The sequence below is a fragment of the Ovis aries genome, chromosome 7 (genome assembly GCF_016772045.2).
Source record: "Ovis aries strain OAR_USU_Benz2616 breed Rambouillet chromosome 7, ARS-UI_Ramb_v3.0, whole genome shotgun sequence".
Classification (NCBI taxonomy): domain Eukaryota; kingdom Metazoa; phylum Chordata; class Mammalia; order Artiodactyla; family Bovidae; genus Ovis; species Ovis aries.
This window is the reverse complement of record NC_056060.1, coordinates 34710072-34737645: the sequence shown is the minus strand read 5'-3', so window position 1 is coordinate 34737645 and position 27574 is coordinate 34710072. Positions and strand designations below refer to the sequence as shown.

At 40.9% G+C, this 27574-nt stretch overlaps 1 protein-coding gene across 2 annotated transcripts in view; it reads left to right on the top strand.

Moving 5' to 3' along the window:
• Window positions 1-27574, top strand: part of INO80 (INO80 complex ATPase subunit) — a 121084-nt gene that overhangs the window by 90489 nt on the left and 3021 nt on the right. The window contains exons 28-35 of one of the 2 annotated variants that reach the window (XM_042252297.1): window positions 7302-7396; window positions 13332-13404; window positions 22016-22174; window positions 22809-22911; window positions 23740-23828; window positions 25331-25483; window positions 25785-25944; window positions 26649-26864. In XM_042252297.1, coding sequence (XP_042108231.1) covers window positions 7302-7396; window positions 13332-13404; window positions 22016-22174; window positions 22809-22911; window positions 23740-23828; window positions 25331-25483; window positions 25785-25944; window positions 26649-26864 — 1048 coding nt within the window. Of the gene's footprint in view, window positions 1-7301; window positions 7397-13331; window positions 13405-22015; window positions 22175-22808; window positions 22912-23739; window positions 23829-25327; window positions 25484-25784; window positions 25945-26648; window positions 26865-27574 lie in introns of both variants that reach the window. The other variant, XM_004010458.5, reaches the window with a different exon arrangement.

The window sequence follows — 27574 nt, the reverse complement described above, 5'->3', positions numbered from 1 at the left end:
ATACTGGCAGCTTGAGAAGCTTCTCTAAATGTAGTTGCATCACTCTATGGGGAATTAAAAATTAGGGAAAAGCCGATTCAAACCCTGAATTTCACAACTGCTAACATTCTTTAGCCATGTGTAGAACATGCATCTAGGATGCTGAAGCCAGCAAGTTTTGCAACTGTTTGTACTGAAAAATTAAAGTGAAACTGTTGTCTAGTTTCCTTACCACTATACTATTCCTATTACTACTGTACTCTTTTCCTTCAACATTAAATTTAAAAGTTTCTTTTTTTTTAAGTCTGTTCATTTGTTTTAATACTGTTTACTCAAATGAATTACATTTTGTATTCCAAGAGGTTAATCCTCAAAATTTATTTTGTGGGCATAGAATTACAGTGCCCACAGTGTTTAATACATGTCTAATCATTCATAGTCAGATGGCATCACCGACTCGATGGACATGAGTTTGGGTAAACTCCAGGAGTTGGTGATGGACAAGGAGGCCTGGCGTGCTGCGGTTCATGGGGTCGCAGAGTCCGAGACGACTGAGCGACTGAACTGAACTGAATCATTCATAGAAGTGTAAATGTGTTGTGAATCTTGGGACAATGCAGGATTAGGTTTATTTTTCATTCTTTTCAGAGTATTATGGGTTTTCCAGTCACTTTCATGATGGAAGCTTTCACTATAAAGCCATGTTCCATGTTTCATTAGAGCCATGTTCCACTTTAGAACATGACCAAGTATTAAAAAAGAAAAAATATCTTCACCTTGGCCTTGAGTCTTCATTCTCACGGTATTGTGGTGGTTTTTTTTTTGGTTTTTTTTTTTTTACTTTTTGTATTTTTAGAGTAAAAAAAAAAGTTTTCAGGATTGTCTTTTTCCCTGGATATCTTGCGTCTTGTATATCAAAGAGGGAAGAAAAACTTACAGTAGAGCAGAAATTAGCACTCGCATGGGGCTGTTGACGCTCTGCTGTGTAGCCGTGGAGTGGAGTACGTTAGCATCTCGTTTACCCAACAGCCTTTTTGGGTTTTTTGTTCTGTGCTTTAACCCTGGCTCTGTGTTTGTTTCTGGGATTCAGAAGAACTAAAAGATAGTAAAAATTCACACACTTTTATATGGCCAGGTTTCCATTTTGGGCAAAATACTAGATCAAGGCACTTTGTGTTTGCTCAGTATTTTCTAAAGTGATTGATAGCCTCCTTCTCTTGGGCAAAAATCTGATTTTAATTTAAATTTCTAGTAAATGTGTCAGATCTTCCAAATAGAATTCTGTTTTCAGAAATATTTTATCTTTTCCTATAGTATCCAAATAGTATTTCTGGATAAGGGATTTAAAAAGGAAAGTAATTTCCAGGGCCAAGAACTTTTAGTGTGCCATGGGTAGAAGTTAAGGACGTAGAGGAAGGTATGGCAGGTCACTAAATGTTACGTTATCAGTTTATTTTGTATTTACCGAGTCACATATAGGATCTTGGCTGATGCGGCTTCTATGAACACAGGCATAGCCCTTGTCCAGTTGGGATGGTGGCATCCAGCTGGATGTCAGAACTTTCCCCACCACCACCATTTTACCCTGGTTTGTGACACTCCCCTTCACTCCCCATAGTTGAGAACTTGCAGAGAGCTTTAACTCACTACAGATGACTTACGTTATCTCTGCATCATCTCTGTTGAGATTCATTCCTATTGCATCAAGCAACTGAGTCTAGTTTAAGGAAATAAGTCTCAATATTTTCTATGCAATACAAGAATACTTGGGAAGGGTCAGCCAACTGGTGCTGTATGTGTTGTGATTGTTAAGTATTGAAACCCAGACAAATCTTGCACTGCACCGATATATGAAAATAATACAACACAGAATTAAATCCAGATAATCCATAGCTAATGATGATATTTGAGACACTGGGTCGTATAAGTTGCGTAGTCAGCAAGTACCTCACTGGGGAAGGATTCATCCCAAACAGACATTCTATCATTTATGGGCTGATTTTCTTAGCACTCCAAATAACCTTTGGGAACTATGGTTCTGAACATACAGGGAAACTGAATATTTTATAACTGCTCCATGGAATGAAAAGCAAGTTGAGGTCACTGTAAACTAACATTTTCATTAGGTCTTAGAAATGATATAAGGAAATTTGTGTTTGCAACCACACTATATTTTTCCTGTTTAGTTCATTTCTCTTTATGAGGGAGGTGTTGTGCCAGGCAGAGGTAAAAACCAGTTGAATGTGGTCTTTGACTTCAAGAGATGTGTTGAGTGAAGAATTTATGTGTATGTACATCACACAAATAACTGTCAAGTATACCCTGATACTAATGCCAAAAATAAAGTATGACCAGAGCTGAAGATAGCAGGAGGGATACATTTATTTCTAACTTGGTCACTTCAGGAAGGCTTCACATAAAATGACATAAAACCAAACTTAAATAGAACTTCAACCGTGAGGAAGAAGGGCATTTTCAGACTAAGGAAGCCACATGTAAAAAGGCATGGAGGTTGGAGGGTACGTGACATTGTGTGGGTTGGGAAAGAGGGGTGAGTTCAGTGTAACTGGAGCATATTGTATAGAAGAAAGGGGAATAACAAGTAGGGTGAAGGCAGATTGTGGTGGGCCCTTCAGTGCCTTGTGATCAAGTCTTGCTCCATAGGGCTTTATATTAAATGAAGGAAAGATAACTGCCCTATTTCAGTCCCTTGGTATGATTTGCTTGGACAAAAGAGAAATTGTAGACATTGGGAGAAGTCTCACTTTTTGCTGGTGATGAACCTCAAGGATGGGAGGGGGCGTGTCTAGAAAAATAAAGTTACACTAGGTCTGCAGTTTTGTGGATAATACTGACTTTCCTTCAGATTGTTTTATGACAGTGAAGTTGGGTTAAAATGAACACCAGAGACAACTTTGAAATAAAAAAGAAGTCTCAGAATGGAAGGTTTGTTGTAGGGATATGTAAACATTTGCCTTTATTTTTTCAAGTGCCCAATTAACTCTTTATGTTGATGATGGATGAGAGTTATACAGAGGGTTATGGGGCTTCTCCTGCCCCCTTTTTTCCTCTGATGGTAATGAACTTCTCTTCTGTCTGGAAGCAGTAGGTAGAAGGATTAAGCTGAAGGCTCTGGATCCAGTCTACTTGAATTCTCATCCTAGCTCCATTACCTACTGCCTGTGTCACTTTAGAGATCTTACTTAACATCTGTTAAATATAGGATTGACAATAATAATACCTGTCTGAAATAGCCTTTCTAGATAAGCAAAACCAGGTAAAATACCCAGAATAGTGATTGTTATTTAGTAAATGTTCGGTAAATGCAAACCATCATCGTTATCACTACTCCTTCAAGGTGAACCTAGACCCTTTGTATTACATCACTGGTGTGAATGTTTGCTTTTATTTAGTGTACTTTAAAGGATTGAGAGGCATTCCTGAAACTATTTTGAGTTTTGCTAATACGTCTGTTCACATGCTCCTGCTTAAAAAGTAGGACTTAGGAATGTGTTCCAGAACTGACCTGTCCTCTCAATTTGTATTCTAAGAAAGTGGTTTTCCAACAGATGGGGTTGGGTACAGGAAAGGAGACTTAAAGTGTAGACATTAAATAGGTGAGGCCCTGGACTCCATACCCTTGTTTGTTAACTAGAATAGTAAATTTTTTAAATCTATTTTCTATTAGAGGGGTTCCATATTAGATTTTTCTTGAAAAAAGTGTTCTGGTGCCTTAGAAATAACATAAGGGTGTATTCTGTAACAGTGTGGATGTACTTACAAGTCACAGCTGTTAAATGCAAATTCTGATTTATTGGATTTATGGGGTATGCTCCTCAGTTCTGCATTTCTAACACACTTCATGTGTTGCTCATCTGAGGGGCATGCTGAGATAGCATGATTCTAAGGGACCCTGCTCTGCCTTCGCTCTGGAGTGGTGGTTCTCAGCTCTGGTTATAACATCTTTGGATGTTTTATATCAGCAAGCACCTTTGGAACTTTTAAAAAATAGACCAGTCTAGGCCCTAATTCAGACCTACAGAGTCAGAATTCCTGGAGTGGGACCCAGGAGTTTTAATCCTGGTTGAAAGTCAGTCCTCAGATGGCAGGAGTACCTCTTGTCCATAACCCCTTTGCCTTCTTCAGTAATTTTTAAAAATAGCATCTACTAGAACTATATAGGTCTAAAGACTTCCTAAATGTTAAAAGCCATAATTTGTATGTTATTAATTCAAGGAGAATTAGAGCTTACTTTGGTTGGTGGCTATTGATCCACTTGAGAATACTGGTTGTTCATATTTGTTTAATTAGTACTAAATTATGAGACTTTTGGGAGAGGAAGGTCTACATTTGGTTTCTGTCTTCTCTTTGCTGCTTTTTTTTGGGGAGGGTGGGCAGCACAGCATGTGGGATCTTGGTTCTCTGATCATGGATTGAACCGTCACCCCCGACATAGTCTTAATCCCTGGACTGCCAGAGAAGTGCCTCTCTTTGCTGCTTTAAGTGGAGCAAAAGGAATTTTTGGTTTACAAGGTTCCAAGAAATTCAGTCATACTGATAGATCGTTTTTTTAGCCTTTCCTAAATAACCCAAGTAGACTTGAGTGAGAGAATGCCCTTGGTTTCTCCACAGTGCCAGATGTCAGGAAGAACTGGGTAGTGGTCGTCCTGTCACATGAGTTCTAAGCACTGGACTGCTAACATGACTTGGTTCCTACACAGCATAGTACAGTCATCCAGCAAGCAGTAATCATCCAGCTATGGTCCTCAGGCATGGGAGTGAATTCAGAGGATTGAGGGGCGAATGGGAATCCTGTGCCATCCTTAAAAGATATTTAACTGCAAAACTCAAAAAATAGTACTGATTAACCAACTCTTAGCTGCTGGCTTTGAAAAGAATATATTAAGCAAGGCACTTAAAATGGATCTTAGAAAACCTTTTGATAGAGATTGTTAAGTGGGGATAGATTTTTAAAATTTATTTTTAATTGGCAAATAATTGCTCTGTTTTTTTAAATAGATTTTTAAATTAAATTTTCAAAAGTTCTGTGACCACTATCAAATCATTTGTTAGAATTCATCTTTTTATTTAAAAGAATGGAATTTTATATTAAATCATTAGTTGTTTTTAGGATTATAGGAGAACTAGACTAAGAATGGAGCAGCTCTTGAAATTAATGTTTGGAAAAAATAAGGCTTTTCTTTCCAGATGAATATTTGATTAAATTAAGTATCTTTTTCAAACAGCCTAGAGTTCTAAGTGAAGTCGCTCAGTCGTGTCCCACTCTTTGTGACCCCGTGGACTGTAGCCCACCAGGCTCCTCCATCCATGGGATTCTCCAGGCAAGAATACTGGAGTGGGTTGCCACTTCTTTCTCCAGGAGATCTTCCCAACCCAGGGATTAAACCCGGGTCTCTGGCATTGTAGGCAGACGCTTTACCATCTGAGCCACCAGGGAAATCCTGGAGTTCTAGAGAGATGTCTAAGGTAGCTTTGGGGCTACGTAGCTCACAAACTAGGTAGTTTGGGGGTTTCTAGCTCATAAACCAAAATTTGTGAATGAAAGAAATACTGAGTTGTCTTTTTAGCTCAGCCTTTTAGATGTTTTTCTGTAGTATGAGAATATAGCTGTTCCTCTATTCTGCTTTTAACTGGTGTTTCCATGTCCATGTACTTGTTTTGAAGCTATTTATTGAAATAGGATCTAGACTCATCTAAGCCTTCTGAAATGCCACTATTCCCGTGGGTGAGAGAGCAGAGGCTTAAAGCAGCAAATGGGAAAGATTCAGTTCCGTTGCCTCAGTAACAAGCTGTCTGTAATCAGTGTTGGTTTGGTTATGGTCTAGGATTAATATCTCTGGTGGTGTTCTGGCCTTGATATATAAATGATGTATACAGCAAGATCTACAGGAAGATTCATTCATCACTGCTGTCATTAAAGTTCAGAAGTTCTGGTTCAAAAGGCAAAAGAGTGCCTATGCAGGAAGTCTACTTTTTGGTTAAAATTCAAATCTGTGGGCTTTCTCTCTATAATCTAGATATTTTGTTGTTCTGGATGGCCACATCTGATGGAATAGCTGCCCAGGTATAGTGAGCCTCTAAAGACCATCCTCATGCTGTTATTTTTCATCTTCTATCCTGAATTCCTCCTTATCCAAAACATCCCCTGCTACTCTTTTGCCATTAACCCATTCCCATCATAGGGCTATATGGGCTGAATGTGAAACTTGCTTTGACTGAATATTTTCTGCCCCTCTTTGATTACCAAAGTCCTTAAAGAATCCCCTGGAGACAGATACAAATAGTGAAAAAAAGAAGACTAAAAAATACATGCATATCAGCTTGCTTTAAGAGTGCTGCTGCATACACTACACCAACCATACCAGACTATAACAACCTTGCATACTAAAGTACCCAGCCAGGTATCAGAGCTGCATAAGGAGAGGATTACAATAAAAGAGCATTTGACCACAGAAAGTTATTTAGCATATATAGCTCCCAAATGTAGAAATGATTAGTCTTTTTCAATAGGAAAAAATTTTATTTGAACTGAAAAAAAAAAAAACACTGTTTCATGGTATTTCTTATAAATCGGCAGGTATATTAGCTTTTGATACTAGTCCCTCAATGAGTGCACTTCTTGAAATGCAGTCTATATGATTGGATAAAGAAAGAGGAAATCATTACATCATCTGTAAGAAGAATTACAGCTTCCAAGAATGGATATATATTCCCTCCATTGCATCTCTTGAAATACCTTCTCTGTTCTTAAAAGTTGTAATTCTTCTTACAGATGACACCAAGAACATACTCAGCCATGGAAAGTTACCCTGTTGCTTAGGTCTCCCTTAACAGTAATGCATGCTGTGCTGAGAGAAGGGAGCTTGGTTGTAAATTCAAGGACTTTGGTCAGCAAGAATTTGCTGAAGAGAAACCCACTGGGGTGAGTGCTACTCCCTGAAAGAAAACCAGATATTCCATAGCTGTGAGAGGCATCTGGTTGGTGACTGAAAAGCCATTTTGGTTTAGAGATTTTATTTTGTTTCACTTGTTTGTTTTTTCACAAAATCTACAAAAGTCTGCAGGAATAAGATTAGTCTAAGTTGAAATTGAGAGTGGTTGTAATCCTCAGGGTACCCTCTATTTTTACACACTGATAGTAAGCTTATTTACAAATCAAATTCCTGTACTTTTGAGATTGCTTTGTCTTCATTCTGGATAGAATGACTTACCCTCCATGGATAAGGTGGGTAGATGCTTCTGAGAATTAGAATGTAGTAATTTGCATCAAGCTTATTATATCTTTTTGCTCTGATTGGCAGGAATATATGGTTTACAGGAAGCATACCTACATGAGGCTTGATGGCTCATCTAAGATCTCAGAGAGACGGGACATGGTTGCTGATTTTCAAACCAGGTAATGTTAATAGAAATTACAGAAATTGTCATTTGATTTTTTTCTCTAGTTGAGATGGTGAGTTTCAAAGAAATACCAGTACATCTCAGGTTGTTAAGCAATCATGATACAGTTCCTGCCATTTTAAGAGGTAGCTCCATCTGCTTATGATGGTTCAGATCTGGGTGGCTGTGAGAGAGAGAGGAAATGAATAGTTGGTAATTTTGGTATTCTAAATAGTCTTTCTTACTGAATCAGTACCTGTATCTTTGCACAATAAAAGAAATAATTTCTGAGTATGAACCAGGATCCTTCTTATGTGAATAATATGTATTAAAAAAAAAAAGTCCACAAGGCTATATTCATAAATGTTAACAGTGGCTATCTCTGGGTATTGACTTACAGTTGATTTTCATTTTGTTTGCTTACCTGTTTTACTTTGTGTGAATTTAAAGAAAAATACCTTCTTTTTTTCCTGCTTTGCCCCTAATATTGTAGTGGTACAGTACACTCTGACAAATTGCAATAGTGTGCAGTCTATTCATCTGGCAGCTCTCACTTACAGTACCTGTCCTACCCGATAATAAGCCTGTGAAATTTCAAATACCGCCTGCTGGATGCTGATGGCCTACAGAGCCATAATTATCCTAAGTGCAGGTTCTCATTGTAATAAGCAGGGTCTAGTTACTGCTTTCTCCAAGGAGAAAGCCAGGCTATACAGGTCTCCTGAACTCAACCCTTAATTTTCCTTGAGAACTAAGGAATAGACTAGGTCTTAATGTTCTGTAAGTCAGAACAGTTCTGAATTTTTGGCCTTTAATTGTGTAGTCTGTTACTATTTAGCTTTTGAATTCTTGGTAAGAAAATTAAGCATATAGCCACTTGTATTTAGGTTATAATTTTAAAATTTCTTTTATTTCAGTTTTAAAACATGTTTTACTTCAACATAAAACAGATCTGTAATTCAACATAGCCTGCATGCCCTCTGAGAATTTTTGTTATTCCACAATCCTTTGTAATACAGCATGGGTAACGGGGTGCGTCCTGATGTTTTAGTTTACAGTGCATACTCAGACCAGTAACTCCTCAGTTGAAACTGCTTCTGAATTCAGGTGGCTGTTTGACCAGCAATGGAGGGGGAGAACTTCTTTGGACCTATTTTAGTTTGTTACCTAGCAGAAGCTTTTGGCCAGTTTGTAAATTGATTATTTAAGTGGGACATGTATAAGCATAGTAGTGCTTCCTAGCAGTGCATATTGTTTTGTGCCTCCCCTCACCCCAGAAAAAGTTTACCAGCTGATCTTTATCTTTTCTTGATTTTGAAATCAAATGAAACACATTTCTCTATGTCCTGATCTAGTCCAATGTTCAGAGCTCCAACTGATGAGGATCTTACATATAAGATCTATAGACTGTTTTCCCTGGGGTGCCTATATTCTCTCCAGGCATATGTGTTAGAAGAAAAGTCATCAAGTCATCGGTCTTTCACCTACTACTGTTTGTGTTTTTTTCCCCCGCTAATATGTTTGATATTGTACATTTGAGAATCTCCTTTATAGAAAAGCTTTTTTTTTCTTCAAGTAACAGTTGTGGCCATTTTGTATTGTATAAAATACCTATTGAGGAAAATTTGGGGTTATTTGATAAAGTAAAAAATACCCACAATCTCATCACTGTTAATATTTTGGTTTATCCCTCTAGGCTCTGATATGTGTGTGTAATTATATTTACATGTTGATACCATGTTGTACAGATGATTATGTGTCCTCATTTCTTCCACTTAACAGTATTTCATAAAGATCTTCATATATCATCAAAAAAGTCATCATAGTCATTATTTTTAATGACCTATATTCCATTACATTGGATATACCATCTTTCTGTTGTTAAAATGTTGAATATCTTTGTTTATAAAGCTTTGTCGTCATTTTAGATTATTATCTTCATATGGATTCAAACAAGAGAGATTACTGAGTGAAGGGATACGAGTGTTTAAGACTACATATTTTCATATTACTTTATAGAAAATGCTGCTAATGTCGATAACCAACCAGAGCTGTAATGTGTTGATCTGTAAACAATTTGTGCTTCTGAGTTATAGAGCTACAACTTTTCTTCTAGCTGATCCAATTCCCTAAACTGGGGATTTCATGGGAGAAAAAAATCAGTAGATGTATCTATTTTACTACTTTTAAAATCTCTTACTTGTGATTACTTGGGCAATCCCAGTAGCTTAGCTTTAAAAAAAGGGTATTTTCACCATTAAATTATACTAGATATACTTAGTAAATACTTTGTTTTTTAAACTTTCCTGGAAAACCTTACTTGAGTGTCCAGATTCTGCAACTAAGAATTACTTAGGGAACAGTGAGTTTTATTTAGACTCAACCAACGTGAGTAACAATCATTTTAACACTTGGCATCTAATAGGCAAAATGAAAAAACAGGCTTAAGTCTTCTTCCCTTCCTACATGATGAGCTAGACTAGACGATTAGAATTAGGATTATGGCTAGGAAATAATCTCTCTCTCATGTATAGAATCTGAACTGTATCTATGCTGATCAGAAGCCTGTGAGACAGGTCCCTCCAAAGTTCTCAACTTATAAATTTGAAAGGCTAACCCAATATAGAGAAAAAGACAGGTGTTTTTGAAAACAAGAAAGCATCCTTGCCAAATATTTTCATTGTTATTAATGAAAAGACATCAAAAGAAAAAATTGTAAAAAATTTTCAACTGGAAAGCCCTGTGGCTCGAAGGTCAGCCAGAGTAAACAAGAACTCCTATAAAAAGCCATTTACATTCCCTTCATACAAGATTGATTTATGAGGGATCCTTCCAGGAAAGAGTCTGACTGAGACTAAAGACTGTTTGGCCAGGATGTCCCGACTGGGCAACATTCAGAGCATGTGACCAGTACGTGATCCTAGACTGAGCCATTCACAAGGGCTTTGCTCTGGGGTGCCTTGGCCTTTGCTTCCCTACCTCCTATCCCATGACATTTCCCAAATGGACCCCGCCCCCCACCACCGTTACCTGATTATTCGGGTGACTAGAAAATATGAGCAAAAGTGAGAGCGTACTCTCACCTTCTTGGTGAGAGTATAAATAAAGCTCCAGGGTCTTTAATTCTAGCTCTTTTCCAGTCATCATCAAGTCTTTCCCAAAGTCAGCTACATGCCCAGCACTATTTCAGTATTTTGGTACAAAGTGGCCTTATCTAAAAAAGAATTAGAGTGAGATTTAGGCATGTCTTTGCTACATGATTTCATAGGCTGCTTCACAGACCACCCTGAAGCCTGGTCTCTAAGGCCCATTCCAATAGAGACCCTGAGTTGAGATTCCTTTTTAGCCCCATAGAGGGCACCCGAACTATCATGTTGCCTTCTGGGATTCTATTTTCTTCCATTTGGCAGCTTCCAAAACATTAATTTACATTATCAATGCTAGATTTATTAAGTAGAAAGGAACTTCTCAGCAGTTTATTTTAGATGTTTTGGTTTACATATGATCCAACAGTGTGATCCGGGATGGACACTAATTTCTTTGACTTTTAATAATCTAAGACTCCCATAATCCTTATTTTTCCATTAGAGTATGATGAAATTATACTGAGTACAGCCAAACATTGCTGCTTACCATCTCCTTATCACTAAAAGGTATCTTCTTGATATATAGATGACATCCCCAGAAAAGCATTTTTCACCATTAATGTCTCTAAATTTTGTTACTAATTTATTTTTAACTAGATTCCTTTCTCTAGTGTTTTTTTCTGTATATAGTCCCTGTTTGTGAACAATTGCCACATCTGGGGACTTATCTCTCTGGCTGTGCAGACTATGGAAATGACCCATCTTTCTGCCTCTATTCTTTTTTATAGATCTCAGCTACCTTCTATCTCTCTCCTTGTCCCACCCTTTACCCCATGCCCACATCAACAAAAAGTCCTGGCTGTCAAGTGACTCCATCAGCTCTAACACAGATGTTGGAGAGAAGCTTCTGACTCCTGCCTCTGTACCCACCGGAGCAGGAGAGAGAGATGCATGGGATTGAGCAGTCTTCTTAAGACCAAAGTAGAGAAGATTATCTTGTAGAGATTAGTATGGCCCTGGAAAGCTACATCAGTGTTTATTTGAAGCATTATTGTGGTTAAATATTCTCTTATGGGCTAGGAGGTATCAAGTTTGCATTTACATCATCCCGTATCTAGGGGAGAATGTGTTTGTAAACTGGCAGATGCCTTTTAACTTTTTGGTTTGCCCTTTATGATTTAACTGTGAAAGACGATAACATAAATAAAATTATGAAATATTAGGCTTCATGATAAAATTCAAGGATAAATGAGCACAACTTCCAGTATTTTTGGAATCATGCCCTACAAGAAACCTCCAAACGTGATCTGTTATCCATGTCTGCCTCTAGGAAAGCTGTGTTTAATGGAATGCAAATTAATGGACAGGTTTCTACTAGGACCTACCCAGCCTAGGGATTTAGCCAGGATACTTACTTCAGAGTAGTTCCTTCACTGGTATTCATATTTGCCATTGATATGTCATCATTAAGTCGCTTCAGCTGTTTTATTCAGAGCATCCTCGTTTTACAGTGCAGGAAACAGACCTTTAGCAGTCAAGTGACTTTACCAAGGAAGAACTGCATCAAGGGATGAGAGCATCCTGATGTCAGTGTGTTTGTTTTTTCTCTTAAACTGGAACCCACAGAATAAAATTTATCTTACACTGAGATTTGATACATATCTACCATGTCAGAAAATCAGAAAAAATACTTATGCTTATGACCTGTGATATAATATTTTCTAATCTGTTCTTTTTATTTCTGTAACTTATATGTACCAAACCCACCAAACTGATTTCATGACCAGTGATAGGTATGACCTGCAGTTTTAATAACACTGGTAATGAATTTCTGGTTTTGTTCCTCATTATAGTCATGAAGAAGAGGGATCAGCAGCTTGATTTAGAGGGCTGTAAAGTTTGTTCATCAGTATAATGCAATCCCTTTCCTGTAGAAATGTTCTGGAAAATAACCTCAGGTGACAGAAACATGAAAATGCAAGATAGTCTTGAATATATTCGTGTTATCTGCAAGAACTGGGCTTGAACTGAGCCCCTAATTGCATGTGTGTACACAGATAAACCTTATAGTCAGTCTGTCCTTTCTGATCCGGCATGGCCTTTGTTCCTAAAAGATACTCAGTGAATATTTACTGCCTGAATGAGTGACAGGCGCACCTACTGATTTATTTGTATAATCGTTGGTTTCTTCAAAAGGATATAGGATATAGAGGGGAACTGAGAAAACTATATCTTATCATTTCTGTTAAGGGCAATGTTGGCATCCATCAGAAAAGTACTTTAATTTTAGCCTGTCTTCATGGCTTAATCCTAAATTCAACTGAATACTTAGAAGTCATAACCCGAGTCTTAATCCTGACCTCTGGTCATTTTTCTGGACTAACTTTTTTCATATGAAGTTGAGTCCTTCAGAGTTATGATCATTAGTTCCCAGATTATTGAAAGTCATGATTCTTTGGGGAAACATCAGGAAATACTGACTTATTTTTCCCCACTGTATGAACTGGGAATAGTTGGACTTGCTAAACAGTTGACTATTACAGAGACGTCTCTACTTCCATGGCATATTTTTCTGTTACTTTTGCCAAATATTTTAAATTATATTGCCTATCAATCAGTGTTAGTGGGCAGCAAAAGTTTATCTGCAGATTGGAAGATGACTGCCGTAATTTCGTTTTAGCAACCCAGCACCTTTGTTGACACCTTTCAGTGTGTCAGAGAAACGTGGATCAGGTCTGGGTAACCACCAAAACCTTCTAGGCCTAGACATTGTTCTCTGTCCAGAGATCCCTCTCTTTTGCCACATGCCAGTTTTCATTTTCAGTTTTTCCTCTTAAAATATCTCTCCCTCTCTATCTTCTGCAGGAATGACATTTTTGTGTTCCTGCTAAGTACACGAGCTGGAGGACTGGGTATCAATCTGACTGCCGCAGATACCGTAAGTAACGAGCTAAAAATATACTGGATATGTAGTTTTTCTACTGTAAATATGTTGTTTGGTTGATACTATCCTTTATTATGTATCACAAACTTTTTATTTCTTTGCCTCTTGTTGTGTTAAAAAGAAGTAGTTGCATTTGCCCTGGAACATTTCAGCTTTCCTTTTTAGACTTTTTTTCTATTTTCTTATTCGAAGTTTCTTACACATTCATTCAACACAGATTTAGTAAAAGTATACTGTGTGTCTGATACTATTCTAAACACTTGGACTGTGTTAGGAAACTCAGCCAACAAGATTTGTTTGTTTTAGGAGCTGTAACTGAGCAAATCAGAAAGGGTTGTTTTATGACTCTTATGTATTATTCCATCATAGGAAAAACTCATATTTTTATATCCTAAACTTCTAAACATGGTTGGAGAGCAATGAAATTGGTGATTTAAAAAATAAAAAGACATCAAATTATCCCTTTATGCCTACTCTCCTTAGAGGGATGCTTCAGCATCTGAAGTATCTGAAGTATGGGAGAAGAAAAGAACATTCCTTTTGTATCTCAGAACTATTCCCAAGATACAATATATATTTTAAAACAATTTCGGTAACCTTGAGACATAAAAATGCATAAGTGGGAAATTGTTTTGTAGATGGCATGACTCTACAAATACCATTTAATGTGGTCTTTGTGGTACCTCTGTGAAATACAGAACATCAGAATCCCTACAAATAGGAGAAAGATGCAAACTCTGGAGGGTCATGGAGAAATGAAGTCCAAAGGTGAAGAAGCTTGGATAAATTCACAGCAGCAGATCTGAACTAGACCCCCTGTTTCCCAGGTTCCACTTCTAGACTGTCCATTCTTTTCTCCTTGTTAACTGCTGCACTGTAGAATTGCTTGCCTTCAAGTATGGAAAAACAGAATCCATAACATCACTGAGTAGAGTCTCAGCCACAGGACTCAGCTGAACTTTCCTCAGCATCTAAACTTCAGCCAGTTAACCTTTTTGGAACTGGGTTCCATGGCCTCAGGTCTGCTGGAGGCATAACTGGGTAGATTCTGTAACTTACCTGTACATCATAAGCCTCAGTCATCTTGAGAGAAGGCAGTCAGTGGTGGTAGTGTTGTTCTGGGGAGTCCTCTAATGAGGTAGCTCACTTGGTGTCATGTTAGCAGAAATTTGCCTTTCCCTTTGCCCCTTGGTTCTCTGCTCTAGTTTTTACGCATACTGGCCCAATTAGTCATAGTCTTTTTTCTTCTTCTTTTTTTTTCTTTTTTCTGATTAATTACTTTGGTTGTAAATTTGTGGGTGGTAGAGGGCAGGTTCCATAGTTTTTAGATTCCTTCAAATTAGAGAAACGAGACGTGGGTTTGAATCCCAGCTCTACTATTCACTATGTGAATGTGAAGCAGTTGCTTGACTGCTCTAAGCCATAGTTTCCTCCTCAATAGAATGAATATAATAATCCTTCCTTCTCCTATAGCTGTGAAATGTTGCCTAGAAAGCATGTGTGCCCAGTGCCTGCACATTAATAGCCCTCAGGGATCCTGTGGCCCTTGTAGCTCCTAATGAGAGAGCCAGGTCCAGAACTTTGTTATTTATACTAGGCCGCAAATAGCCTTCCTTTCCCTTAGGCCTTGTCTGCCTGGCTCTGTGCTCAGCTCTGCTACTATGGGAAAACTGGGGATGGGAGTCCAGGGAAGGCTTTGGATTCCCAGGGTGGGTAAAAAAAAGTCACACATGATATGGATTGAAGGGCCAGAGCTGGGACCTGGGAGCCTCAGAGGAGGAAGTGAGATGGATGGGGAGGCGGTACTCCAGAACCCTGCACTGGTGCAGCATTGCTATGTCCTGGAGGCGTGGCTGGAAGAGGGTGGAAACTCTCAGGGTCTTACCAGGGGCAGGAGCCTCTTCTCTGGCACCTTTGTCCCCTCCAGGGTTGGTAGATAAGCCTCTCCTGGAAGAGTGCTCTGTCACTGCACAGCCCCCCAAAAACTGAGCCTGAGTTTATCTCGGGGTCTCCCGCTTCCCCCTTCTTGCCCTGGTCTCCACATGCCAACTGCAGTTATCCTCAGAGAGTCGTGGGTACTTGGGTAAGAATGCCAAGCATGTCTCTTGCCACACTAGGTTCTTCCCTCATACCAAGCAGTGCCTAATGGGGCAGGCCAGGCGCAGATTGGAGGATTTGGAGACAAGTAACTTGGTTCTTGGATGGATGTTGAAACACTGTTTAGTGTGTGGGTGGGTCCCAGTTATTATATTTATCTAATCCCCATGCTCCCCCACCCACTCCCCTCCACATCCCGGGCTTTGCTCCAACTAGCCAAAGCCAATGAATATTTGAAATAGAAAATTGAGCTCGTAGGAACTGATCCAGACACAGATTCAATTCAGCAAAGTGTTAAGTTCTGTCCCGGGTTAAAGGGGATCCTCCGACCGTGGCCTAGGAGTTGACAGCAGTGGGCCCAATTAGTCTTACTCTTAATGTGAGTACAAGATTGATCACTTTCTCCTAGCTGATCTTTTGGACTCCACTCTCAGCTCCCCAGCCCCATACCTCCTCAATTTGTTTATACCCTTCTTTATCAGCCATGCTAATCCCTTGCTTAAAACTCTTCAGGGAGTCTCTGTCATCTACAAGATAAAGTGTAAGCTCTTTTACACATACAAGGCCCTTCACTTTGTGGCCTTTATCTCCCTTTCCAGCCTAATTGCCAGACTACTGCTCCTTCCATAATTTATATTCCAGAAACAATGATTGACTTGATTCCTGAACCTCCCATACTGTATCATGTGCGTGCTAAATCACTTCAGTTATGTCCTACTCTTGTGCAACCCCGTGGACTATAGCCCGCCAGACTCCTCTCTCCATGGGATTCTCCAGGCAAGAGTACTAGAGTGGGTTGCCATGCCCTTCTCCAGGGGATCTTCCCGACCCAGGGATCGACTGGTGTCTCTTTCATTGGCAGGAGGGTTCTTTACCACTAGCACCGCCTACGTAAACAGCTCCCTCATCATAAGTCTTTCTCCTTGGCACACCTCTTCTTCCACCTGGGGAACTTCTGATTGTTTTTCAGAACCCCATTCATGATCAGGGGTTACTGTTTTATATAGACTGATAAAGCTCTGATAAGGTGCCATTTGCACCAAGATCTGAAGAAAGTGAGAACAGCAAGCCAATTATGTATGTGGCCTAAAACAAGAGCATTCCAGGGAAAGGAGATAAGTGCAAAGCCCTGAGGTGAGAACACGCATGGCATAATCAAAATGAAGCGAAGCCTTTTGTAGGGGGAACAGAATGAAGGTGGGCAGAGTGGTGTCAAATGAGTGACAGAAGCAGATTGTGTGGGACTTCATGGGCCTTGGTTAGGACTTTGAAGAGAGAGGCTACTGGACGGATTTGAACAGAGAAAATGTATGCTTCTGGCTTCAAGGGTTGTGGAGTGGGGAAGACCATAGGGAGAAGGGTGGAAGCAGGAAGTTCAGTTAGGAATTAGACATAAGGCAGTGGTGACTTGGGCAAGGATTGAAGTAGTGGAGGTGATGAGAGATACTTGGAATCTGCGTGTATCAATATTTTGAAGGCACAGCCAGTGAGGTTTGCTGCTAAGACTGGATGTGAATCATGTGGGTCAAGGAGAAGTCGAGGGGTTCAATGTGAGGAACTAGGATGATGGAGGTACCAGCTACTGATTAAGGGAAAGTGCACAGAGGAATGGGTTTGAGAAAGGAACTCAAGAGTTTGGTTTGGGATGTATTAAGTTCAAGGTTCTTAGCAGACATTAAGTAGCTGTGTCATGCAGGCAGTAGAGTGTGGTTTTTAGGAAAAAGATTGAGGCTCAAGATATATTTTGGAGTCACCAGGTCATAGGTAATGTTTAAGGCCGTGAGGCTGAATGAGGTCACCTGGGGAGACCTAGCATTGGTTCATTTGATTAAACTATCTTTCCCTTCTCAGCCTGCCTATCTTAGGTTTGAACTATGGTTTCTTAAGGAATGGTTCACCTAGTCATTCATTGGAATAACCAAAAATAACCAAGTTTGAGGGGGCAGAGCTGCATCATGCTTCTGGTGTTGTGGGTTTTTTGCGCAGGCTTCTCTTATTGTGGACCACGGACTCTAGGCGGAGATTCAGTAGTTGGAGCGTGTGGGCTCTTGAGCGTATGGCCTCGGTAGTTGTGGTGCATGGGCTTCGTTGCTCCATGGCATGAGGAATCTTCCCAGACCAGGGATCAAACCTGTATCCCCTGCATTGCAGGCAGATTCCCATCCACTGAGCCACCAGGGAAGTCCCATGCTTCTAGTTCTCACAGCTTGTCTTTCACAAGTGAACTACTCCTGCTGGTCAGGAAGAACCCTAACCGCACAACTAGAGGAGCAGAAATAGGTATTCTCTTTACATCCTGGGACGTAGAGGCTCTGAATATTCTGAGTCTCCCAATTCTGATATAGTTTACATTTAATTTTGAGGGGAAGGCTAAGGGACTCACAGATTAGAACCTCTTAGAATACTCAGGAAAAAAAAAAAAATGGAACTACACGATTGAAATGAGTTGCTAAGTAATGGTTTGTGTGGAGTCAAGTTATACTCCCTGTGTGTATTATTAGAGAAACAATAAGTTTAACCACTTGCCTGGCATTTTTCCTTTGCCCTGAGATTATTTAGCTTTGGAAGATCCCCAGAACCATTTATGGACAAGGAAGAGGTTAGTCACCCTAAACTGTCAGGAAAAACTTAATGTTTTATGATTGAGAATGCATATATAAACATGTATTTGTAAACAGTGAGACTCTGACTCACTCTTTTAATAAAAACATGATTTTAGCATGAAATTAATGGCAGCTGCCCCTTACTTTCTGCCTTGTTCTTTGTGTATTCTTCCTAAAGTAGGCATTTGACATTTTTTAGTAAGGGATTGTTATAAACTGCACTGTTGGTTTTGTTTTTGTGTTAGACTGTTTCAAATGTTTATGTAGAAAGAGATTGAGGAGCTTTTGTCCCATAGTAGCAAGCAGTGTGAGAAGTCTTATGTCCCATGAGACACCATGGGACAGCTTTCAGCCCTCCCAAGGAACTGACCTTCTAACGCATTCTCCCCCCATTCCCTCCAAGTGTTGGTCCAGCTGTTTCCAGTTGTTCCTCTCAATTTTCCCATTTTCACTCCCTCATCCCCTGAAACTCTCTGTCTTTGACTTAGAGAGCCAAGAGCATCCCACACATCTCAGCTCTCACCTTCTTCCTTTGCTTCCCCTTCCCAGTGCCCTCCCAGCTTGCTGTTTACAACTTCATAAAAGTGCTGACAATTAATATATTTCCCCTTAGTCATTGCTGGGCCACGCATTGTGGAGTGGCTCTGATCTTTCCTAGTTAAGTCAGTTGTTGCATTCTTAATTGTTGCTTGTTTTTCTCTAGAATGTCACTGAGCTCCATAAAGATGGGTATCATAACTGTCCTACTCTGATGGACATTGTCTCCCCTGAGTTTATGTCATTGTTGATTCAGTGTTCATTTTTTATTGTTGAGGTAGATAATAACCATACATCTCATCTGGTGTTTATATCTCTCTTATTTTTGTCTTAACTTGCTAGCTTATACATGTTTCATATTATTTTTCTCTGTGTCTTTTTCTAGGTAGAATTTTTTTTTTTTAAACATCAACAGCTGATTAGATAGGGCTAAGTAGAATCTTATTTTATTCTCTCTTCCTCACCAGTTCTTTACCTCTTCTAATCCATTTGAATGATAAAAGCCACTAAATTGGGGAAAGAGGGGACTTGAAAGTTAAATTGCAAACTTATCTCCTTAGGCTCCAATCTTCTTACTGTTGATGACCTCAAAAGAACCCAAGTTGAGTCAGGTTTGGTTGCCACTGAGACTTCTAGGAAAAATGTGAATATGGAGGAAACACTTGTGAAATGATTCATAATATAGGGTTGCCCGTTATGAGTTCATGCTGAGCTATTCATTGCCTTAGGCTTGGACTACTGAAGGTACTGTCTTTTGGGTGTGACATCAGCTCTCATTTTCCACATATGCAGTCATGTTAGGTTTGTTGGGCAAATAGTTGCCTCCACCCCAGTTCAGTTGGAGGTCTCACTTTCATTAACTCTGTCCTCTCTTCCTTTGTTCTCCCTGAAAGTTTAAACTGAATTTTCTAGAATTTTGCCTATCCTGTTGACGTTCCAAAATGTCCTGTGGTCAGGTTTTCTGTATTCCTCTAACAAGTGACAAACGTTGTATACTTCCAAATCCTAGATCTGTGGACACTGGCTTAACAATAAGCTTTCATAATGATTTTCTTTCTTTGGCAGGCAGTTTGTAATTTCTTTTTCCTCAAGGATTCTAACTTACACTAAAAGTTGAGGAATTATACCTCATATGAGAGCATGACAAAAGGAGCTCCATAAGAAAGAGCCAGTGGGGGTTCTTACTATTAGAGGAAAAAACATTAAAAATGCTGATGCATTTTATCCATCCTCGCATCAAGTGAGTTCTGCAGAAAATGGCAAAAGAATTGCTTCCATTATTAAATGAGAAAATAAATTACTTAGGAATAGTGTTAATCATAAGTCATAAGTCGCGTCCAACTCTTTGCGACCCCATGGACCATAACCTACCAGGCTCCTCCGTCCATGAGATTTTCCAGGCAAGAATACTGGAGTGGGTTGCCATTTCCTTCTCCAGGAGATCTTCCCAACCCAGGGATTGAACCCGGGTCTCCGGCATTGTAGGCAGACGCTTTACCATCTGAGCCACCAGGGAAGTAGTGTTAAGCAATGGAAAAAGCATCTAGAGGAACAGTGTCCAGAGAGATGAATTACTCTTTTGCTTACATTTTAGCACTTTTTCTAGTTTGGATCATATCTTAGAGATTCTAGTATCAATTGACTAGTATTTGTAGAATTCTACTTTGTTCTGGTGGATGGTGTCTGTCCTCCAATAGCACTAGGCAGGAAAATTTGTAAAATACATAATACATACGAAATAATTGGATACCTTTAGAAAATAGTGATTACGTGGGAGCTTGGACCAGGATAGGCAATACAACATTTTGCTAATAGTGCAGGTTCTAAAAGGAGACTATTAAGACTGTGAATTCAGGCCAGTCTTCCTAATTTATGAGATGAAGGAAATATATCAGGTTTTTATGAAAATTTAGGGAGATATGTATGCACATCTGTTTTAAGTGCTTAACAGGTTTTGACCATTGTAATTTCTAATAGGAATTCATAAGGAATAGGAAAAGGAAACATTGTTACAGGCAAGAGCGATCAGGGAGGTCTAAGAAAATCAGCTTGAGCAAGAAGTGGTATAGTCAAACTAACATAAGTGAGGGATACCAAAGAGAACTATCTGGCAAAAGGGAAGAGGTGTGTTTATATTAGGAAAGAATAAAAGTGAAGTTGTCTTGGTATATAGCTGCTGCTGCTGCTAAGTCACTTCAGTCGTGTCTGACTCTGTGCGACCCCGTAGACGGCAGCCCACCAGGCTCCGCCATCCCTGGGATTCTCCAGGCAAGAACACCGGAGTGGGTTGCCATTTCCTTCTCCAGTGCATGAAAGTGAAAAATGAAAGTGAAGTCGCTCAGTTGTGCCCAACTCTTAGCGACCCCATGGATTGCAGCCCACCAGGTTCCTCTGTCCATGTGATTTTCCAGGCAAGAGTACTGGAGTGGGGTGCCATTGCCTTCTCCAAAGTAAACTGAAGAAAGAGACTGCGATCTCAGAAACCCACTGATCTTGAAGCATCAGTGAGCCAGATGTAGGTGGTGAGGTCCTGGCCCAAGAGAAGGACAGTGGGAATATCGAAAGAATGGGTTTGTTTCTGAAGAAGTACTGGCTAGATTTGGTGACTTGGTTGAACGTAGAGGAAGACACATGAGCGATGAGGGTAACTTTGAACTGGCTTTCTTTTAAGAGATCCACTGTGTTGATAGTAGCTTCAGGACTGAAGATCCAAGATTCTATTGGTTTTAGGATCACCTATGGGTCAGGGGAGTGGGGAGTACATTTTGTTCTTTGTGTTTGTTGTTTAACAAACTAGAAGTAGCTTCCAGAGAACCCTTTAAACATTTCTTGCCTGAAATTCAAGAGACAGGAAATGACCCTGTTAGTGGGAACCTGAGAATGCCAGGAAAGCCATGCCTGTCTCTTACCAAGGTAGGCTTGGGTTAAAAAGAAGAATTTCACATCCCAGGCCCACTGCTTATTTAGTCTGTGTGATCTTGGATAAAGTCTCTTGAGTTCCCTGAGTCTCAGTTTCCTCATCTATTTATATAAAGTAGGGGTTTTTAATAGTGACTAAATCATATGGTAGTGGAATTTAAGTGAGTTAATACACATAAAACATCTAGTGCAATGATTGGCAAATAGTAAGCCCTAGATGTTAAGTGTTAATATTGTTGCCACTCTCTTTCTAACCCTCAGAGTCTTTCACCCAGAGCAGGTGAAGGAATGGCTTGGTTTTATGAGTAGATATCTTTCATCTTTATATCATAGAAAAAAATCTGGTATCAAACTGTTGAAATAGATGAATGGCTGGGTTGCCGTCAGAATTCCTGGTGTTGCCCTGAGAGCGCCTCAGTCTTTGCTGTATTCTTGTCCTGCCTGCACAGGTGATTTTTTACGATAGCGATTGGAACCCCACTGTAGACCAGCAGGCCATGGACAGGGCCCACCGCTTGGGGCAGACAAAGCAGGTTACCGTCTACCGACTCATCTGTAAGGGCACCATTGAAGAACGCATTCTGCAGCGAGCCAAGGAGAAGAGCGAGGTAAGCAGAAGGCAAAGGAGGCACTGTGCTGGCAGAGAAAGTAGTTCAGCCACAGTGACTGACCGAGACGCAGACTCTCGGCTTTCCCTGGTCATGAAAGCGCTGAAACTTCTTGTGACTAGAAGATAAAATGAAGTCTGTACAAAAGCAGCGTGCACTGGCCTAGCCATTCCTCACTCCTTTTCTTCTGGAACGGTATCTACACCCTGTATTCTCCCGTCGTTCATTTGAAGACCCCAGTTGTGGCCCTCATTTTTGACATAGTTTCACGTTCATGGGAAGAAGAAATGGCCTTTGTTCCTGTCCTAGTATTCTCGGTGTGATCAGCCTCTGAGCTGTATGCTTAATTTGCTAGTTTCTAAAGAAATTATCACTTTTGGTTCTTTTCCTTCTTGATTCAATATAATTGGATCTTACAGATATCAACAGTTTCAAGCAAAGACGTTCTCAGTGTCCTTTCTGTTGGCACAAATGACCTGGGTGAGCCTGTCACATGAATGAAAAAAAAATAGGAAATCCAGGGGCCTCACCAGAATTACAGATTGAGAAACTTGTTTCTTTCTTTTTGGATATTTTCCATAAGGGAACAGATGCCTATCGGTGATTTTTTTTTTTTTTTTTTGCTTTGGATTAGATTCAACGGATGGTGATTTCTGGTGGAAACTTCAAACCAGATACCTTGAAACCCAAAGAGGTGGTTAGTCTTCTTCTAGACGATGAAGAGTTGGAAAAGAAATGTACGTACTCTAGACCTCTTATTAATGCGCTGTCCTTACAGAGATGATTCCTCTGGCTCCACGTATCTGAAAATGAAAGGGCCCTTAACTATGTCCCAAGGGTAGACAAAGCCAGACTGTGTTCGAGGAGAAACACTTTTTTGGTTAATATTTTGTTTTAAAGCTCATACAAGGATATGTTACGGAGTAAGGAAATAGGTGTATTTTAAGAGTAATACGACTTCAAATAAATGTGTACAGGAAGGCTATCTCCTAGATTTCCTCAGCAGTAATGAATTTACTCTCTTCTGTCCAGAGAAATAGTTTTGTGAAATTAATGGAAAAGTTGGAAAAGCACACTGCCATATGTAATATTCAGACCCGTCTCCCAGTATTTCTGGCTTTTGAGAAGCCAGAAAGTGGGTTTCAGACTTAACCTTGTAAACTTCTGCAGGCGTGGACAGCATCACATCAGAAAACGTGCTGAAGCACCTTTCTTATGGTGCTCACGTGTGCCACCACCTTCTGAAAACCTTTCAGGACTCTGTAACCATCTCGATCTGTGCAGTGCACAGATATTAAAAGGCTGAAAAGAAAAGGAAAAAGGAAAGGCATGGAAAGGCCCATGACAATGAGACTGACTCATGGTCTGAACCCCAAAACTGTTTAGAACCCAAGGAACTCTGTTCGTTCTCCAAGTTAGGAAACCACCAGTTATCTGCCTGCCTTAAATGGATAGAAGTCATACCTTGAATCATAATATCCAAAGAATAAGCCCACCTTAGTTTCAGAGAATAAGTATCAACATTGCCACAGGTGCTTCATTAGATCTTAAAATTTTCTTGATAGTGAGACTTCGGCAAGAAGAGAAACGCCAGCAGGAGGAAACCAACCGAGTTAAAGAACGCAAGCGCAAGCGGGAAAAGTACGCAGAGAAGGTATGTCAAGTTGGGGTGGTGGACTGGGGCTGATGGGGGTTCTGAGTGGTCCCTCCAGAAAAGACTGTAGAATACAGGCTTGTCATCTTGGTTGCTGGTTGGTATCCAGCTCCATCTGTGTATGTTATGTAACAGTTCTGTCCTGACTGACGATCGAGCAGGAGAAATGCAGCCTTGGTAGGGTTGTACTCCCCACACAGACATAATTATATTATATGGGTCTGTGGTCACATGTAATTGTAGAAACCTTTTGCTGGGACTTTTTTTAAAAGCTTAAGTCCAAATGTGAGTAAGATGAATGTTAGATTATTAGATTCTGCAGAATCTTAAAAAGGACCTAAGAGGTCATTAGATCCAGCCCTTCTGCCGCAATTCTTCTAGTATCATCTACTACTGGAAAATTAAATCACTGTCACGCTATTCATCTTTCTCCAATTCGTGCCAAGGATTTGGGCTGAGCTGTTTTTTGCTTTGTTTTTGTTTTTGTATCCCTTCTGACATTTCCTGCTTGAGCCCACCAGCCTAGCTGCAACATGGGATGTAGTTCCCCTCCATTTCTTCCTGTCTTGCTGTCTCTGCACATGTGCCAATAATCCTTATCATAACCTAGTCTTTATTGTTGTTTAGTTCCTAAGTCATGTCCGACTCTGCGAACCCGTGGACCATAGCCCAGCAGGCTCCTCTGTCCATGGGATTTCCCAGGCAAGAATACTGGAGTGGGTTGCCATTTCCTTCTTCAGGGGATCTTCCCAATGCAAGGATCGAACCCAGGTCTCCTACATTGCAGGCAGATTCTTTACCATCTGATCCACCAGGGACGCCCCAAAGACATACCGTATTATCCCTAATATAGATGTAGATACAAATGCTGTTAGGTTCAGTGGATGAATGTGATTCCCAGAATTTTCTAAGCACACTCTGATTCCACGTCGCTAACCTGTGACAAAGCCCTGCTGAACTTGGCTCTAGCACTGTTTGGTGTAGCTCAGTCATTCAGTGCTTAAGCATTTTCATGTAAATTGAGGAGGTAATGAAAAGCCACTTCAGTATTCCTTGTGTATGAGAAGAACCTTCATTCCCCTTATGCATATTTAAAAAGAAGGCAGAGTGAAAACAGATGTGCAAAAATAAACTAAGAGCAGGGGCTCTCCCACTTGTGGGGCTGCATTGGTTCAGCCTGTTAAGTGCTGCGAGGCTGCCCTGGAAGCTGACCGACCCTCGCCCTGTTCGGATTCTGTTTGGCGCAGCTCCATTCAGTGTGACTGGCCTTTCAGCTCTGTATTATTATGGTAGAATATGCATAAACTTGTACTAAGTGATTCCTTTCCTCCTTCCTTGGGATTTTTTTTCTTTTTTAATAATATGCTAATTGAATAAAGTGAAACTTAGACGTTTACAAAGAGTCAAATATCTGTCATCACTTTCTTCTCCAACCCTACTTTTCTCTCAGTGCCTAGCCTCATGTTTTTTTCTGTATTTCTTGATTTGTGTGTTCCCAGAAGAAAAAAGAAGATGAATTGGATGGCAAAAGGAGAAAGGAGGGTATGAACCTGGTGATCCCATTTGTTCCCTCAGCTGATAACTCCAATCTCTCTGCGGATGGGGACGACTCCTTCATCAGCGTGGACTCAGCCATGCCCAGCCCTTTCAGTGAGGTGAGGCTCCTTTTATTAGTGATGCCTTCATCGCAGCAATGGGGGCTGTGTCCTTACTGGGTAGCTTTTGCTTTTTGGGGGATTTGCCTGCCTTGTAAAGGGGGTTTCACAAGGAATCCATCAGGAGAAAAGCAAATGAAGGCGAATTGCCTTCTTCAGAGCCACAGTAGGGGGTCTGAATCTCAGGAGTGATGCCAGGGAGGAGAGGGAATGGTGGGGAGGCCTAGGAAGTATGTCCTCAGTGAGGCACGAGGGCTGAAGGCTCTGAGAGGAGTGGTGATCATGACCCTTCCGCCTCTAGATCTCCATCAGCAGTGAGCTGCACACCGGCTCCATTCCCCCTGATGAGAGCAGCAGCGACATGCTGGTCATTGTGGATGACCCCGCCTCCTCAGCCCCTCAGTCCCGAGCCACCAACTCTCCCGCTTCCATAACGGGCTCTGTCTCAGACACTGTGAATGGTGAGTGATGCAGCTGTCCCTGCCACTTGGGCGAGGTCCTGGTTCCTTCTCAGATAATGGCATTTTCTGCCTCCTTTAAAGAAGAGTGGAGTAGAGCAGAAAACATTTGAAGGCTCTTTGTTTTACTAGCCTATTCAAGTGAAAGGGAGAATGAGAAGGCTTAAGGAAAACAAAATAAGAACTTCATAAAGATTTCGAACTTCTTTGTTTTCTAGCCATTCCTGTTCTTCATATTTCACCCGTATTTTGGCTAGTTTTTAGTTATAGTTAACTTCTCCGGGCCTTTCCGCTCTTTGTTCTATGGGGCCCAGTGTTGCTGCTATTTCTTGAGTCCCTCTAGGTTTGCAACTTGGGAGTAAAAGTCGATTCCCCAAGGCAGGAGAGCATTGGATTGTGCAGGTGAATCACGAGTAGCATACCCCCGGAGTTCGTTTAGTAACGACCCAGTTCAAAGAAAAAATCAGGAGCAATGGCGCCACTCTTAGAGAATGAAGAGCAACTTGACGTGTCAGGCCACTGTAGCTACTCACAGTTCTTACTAGTGCTGTGTGACTGTGTGGCTCAGCCATTAGATTGGGACATAGACCTCCCTAGGAGTCCTGAAACAAAATACCCCAAAACCCATCTTCTGTGTCCAGGAGAACATTCTCGTCACACATAAGAAACTGACTTTCTTTCCCCTCTCGACCAATTTGTTCCCACAGGGATTTCCATTCAGGAAATGCCAGCCGCAGGACGTGGTCATTCAGCCCGAAGCCGAGGCCGCCCTAAAGGTTCGGGAAGCACAGCAAAAGGAGCCGGGAAGGGCCGGAGCCGGAAGTCCACTGCAGGCAGTGCTGCCGCCATGGCAGGAGCCAAAGCAGGGGCTGCCGCAGCCTCCGCCGCGGCCTATGCTGCATACGGGTACAACGTGTCTAAAGGTGCGGGGGCCCTAGGGACTGAGGCACCATTCTGGCTGGGGCTAGGCTGGAGGGCTGCTGAGCATTCTGCCAGGTAGAGCAGGCAGGACCCCTGGGCCCAGAGCCCGTGTTGGAGCGCGCCTCTGCACCAAGTGGTCCTGACACTCCCTGTGCTCTTGTGACCTAGTGTAGTGCTGCCTTCAGAGTGGAAGTAACTGAAAAACAAAAAGGTGAATTTCTTGACCATGTTGCTTAAACATTTCTCCTGCTTTGAGAACTGATTTTTTCCCCCAGACTCACATTTTAATAATTATATTTCTGTAGTGCAGACTAGTATAGTTAACAGTTACCCAGTAGCTTAGTTGGTAAAGAATCCGCCTGCAATGCAGGAGACCCCAGTTTGATTCCTGGGTTGGGAATATCTGCTGGAGAAGGGGTAGGTTACCCACTCCAATATTCTTGGGCTTCCCTTTTGGCTCAGCTGGTAAAGAATCCCCCTGCAATGTGGGAGACCTGGGTTGGAAAGATCCTTGGAAAAGGGAAAGGCTACCCATTCCAGTATTCTGGCCTGAAGACTTTCATGGACTGCATAGTCCACAGGGTCGAAAAGAGTCGGACACAACTTAGCAACTTTCAGCTTTGTGAGCCACCACCTTAGGATTAAACACCTGCTCTAGGGATTTCCCTAGTGGTCCAGGGGTTAGGTCTCTGCTGTCACTGCTGAGGGCCTG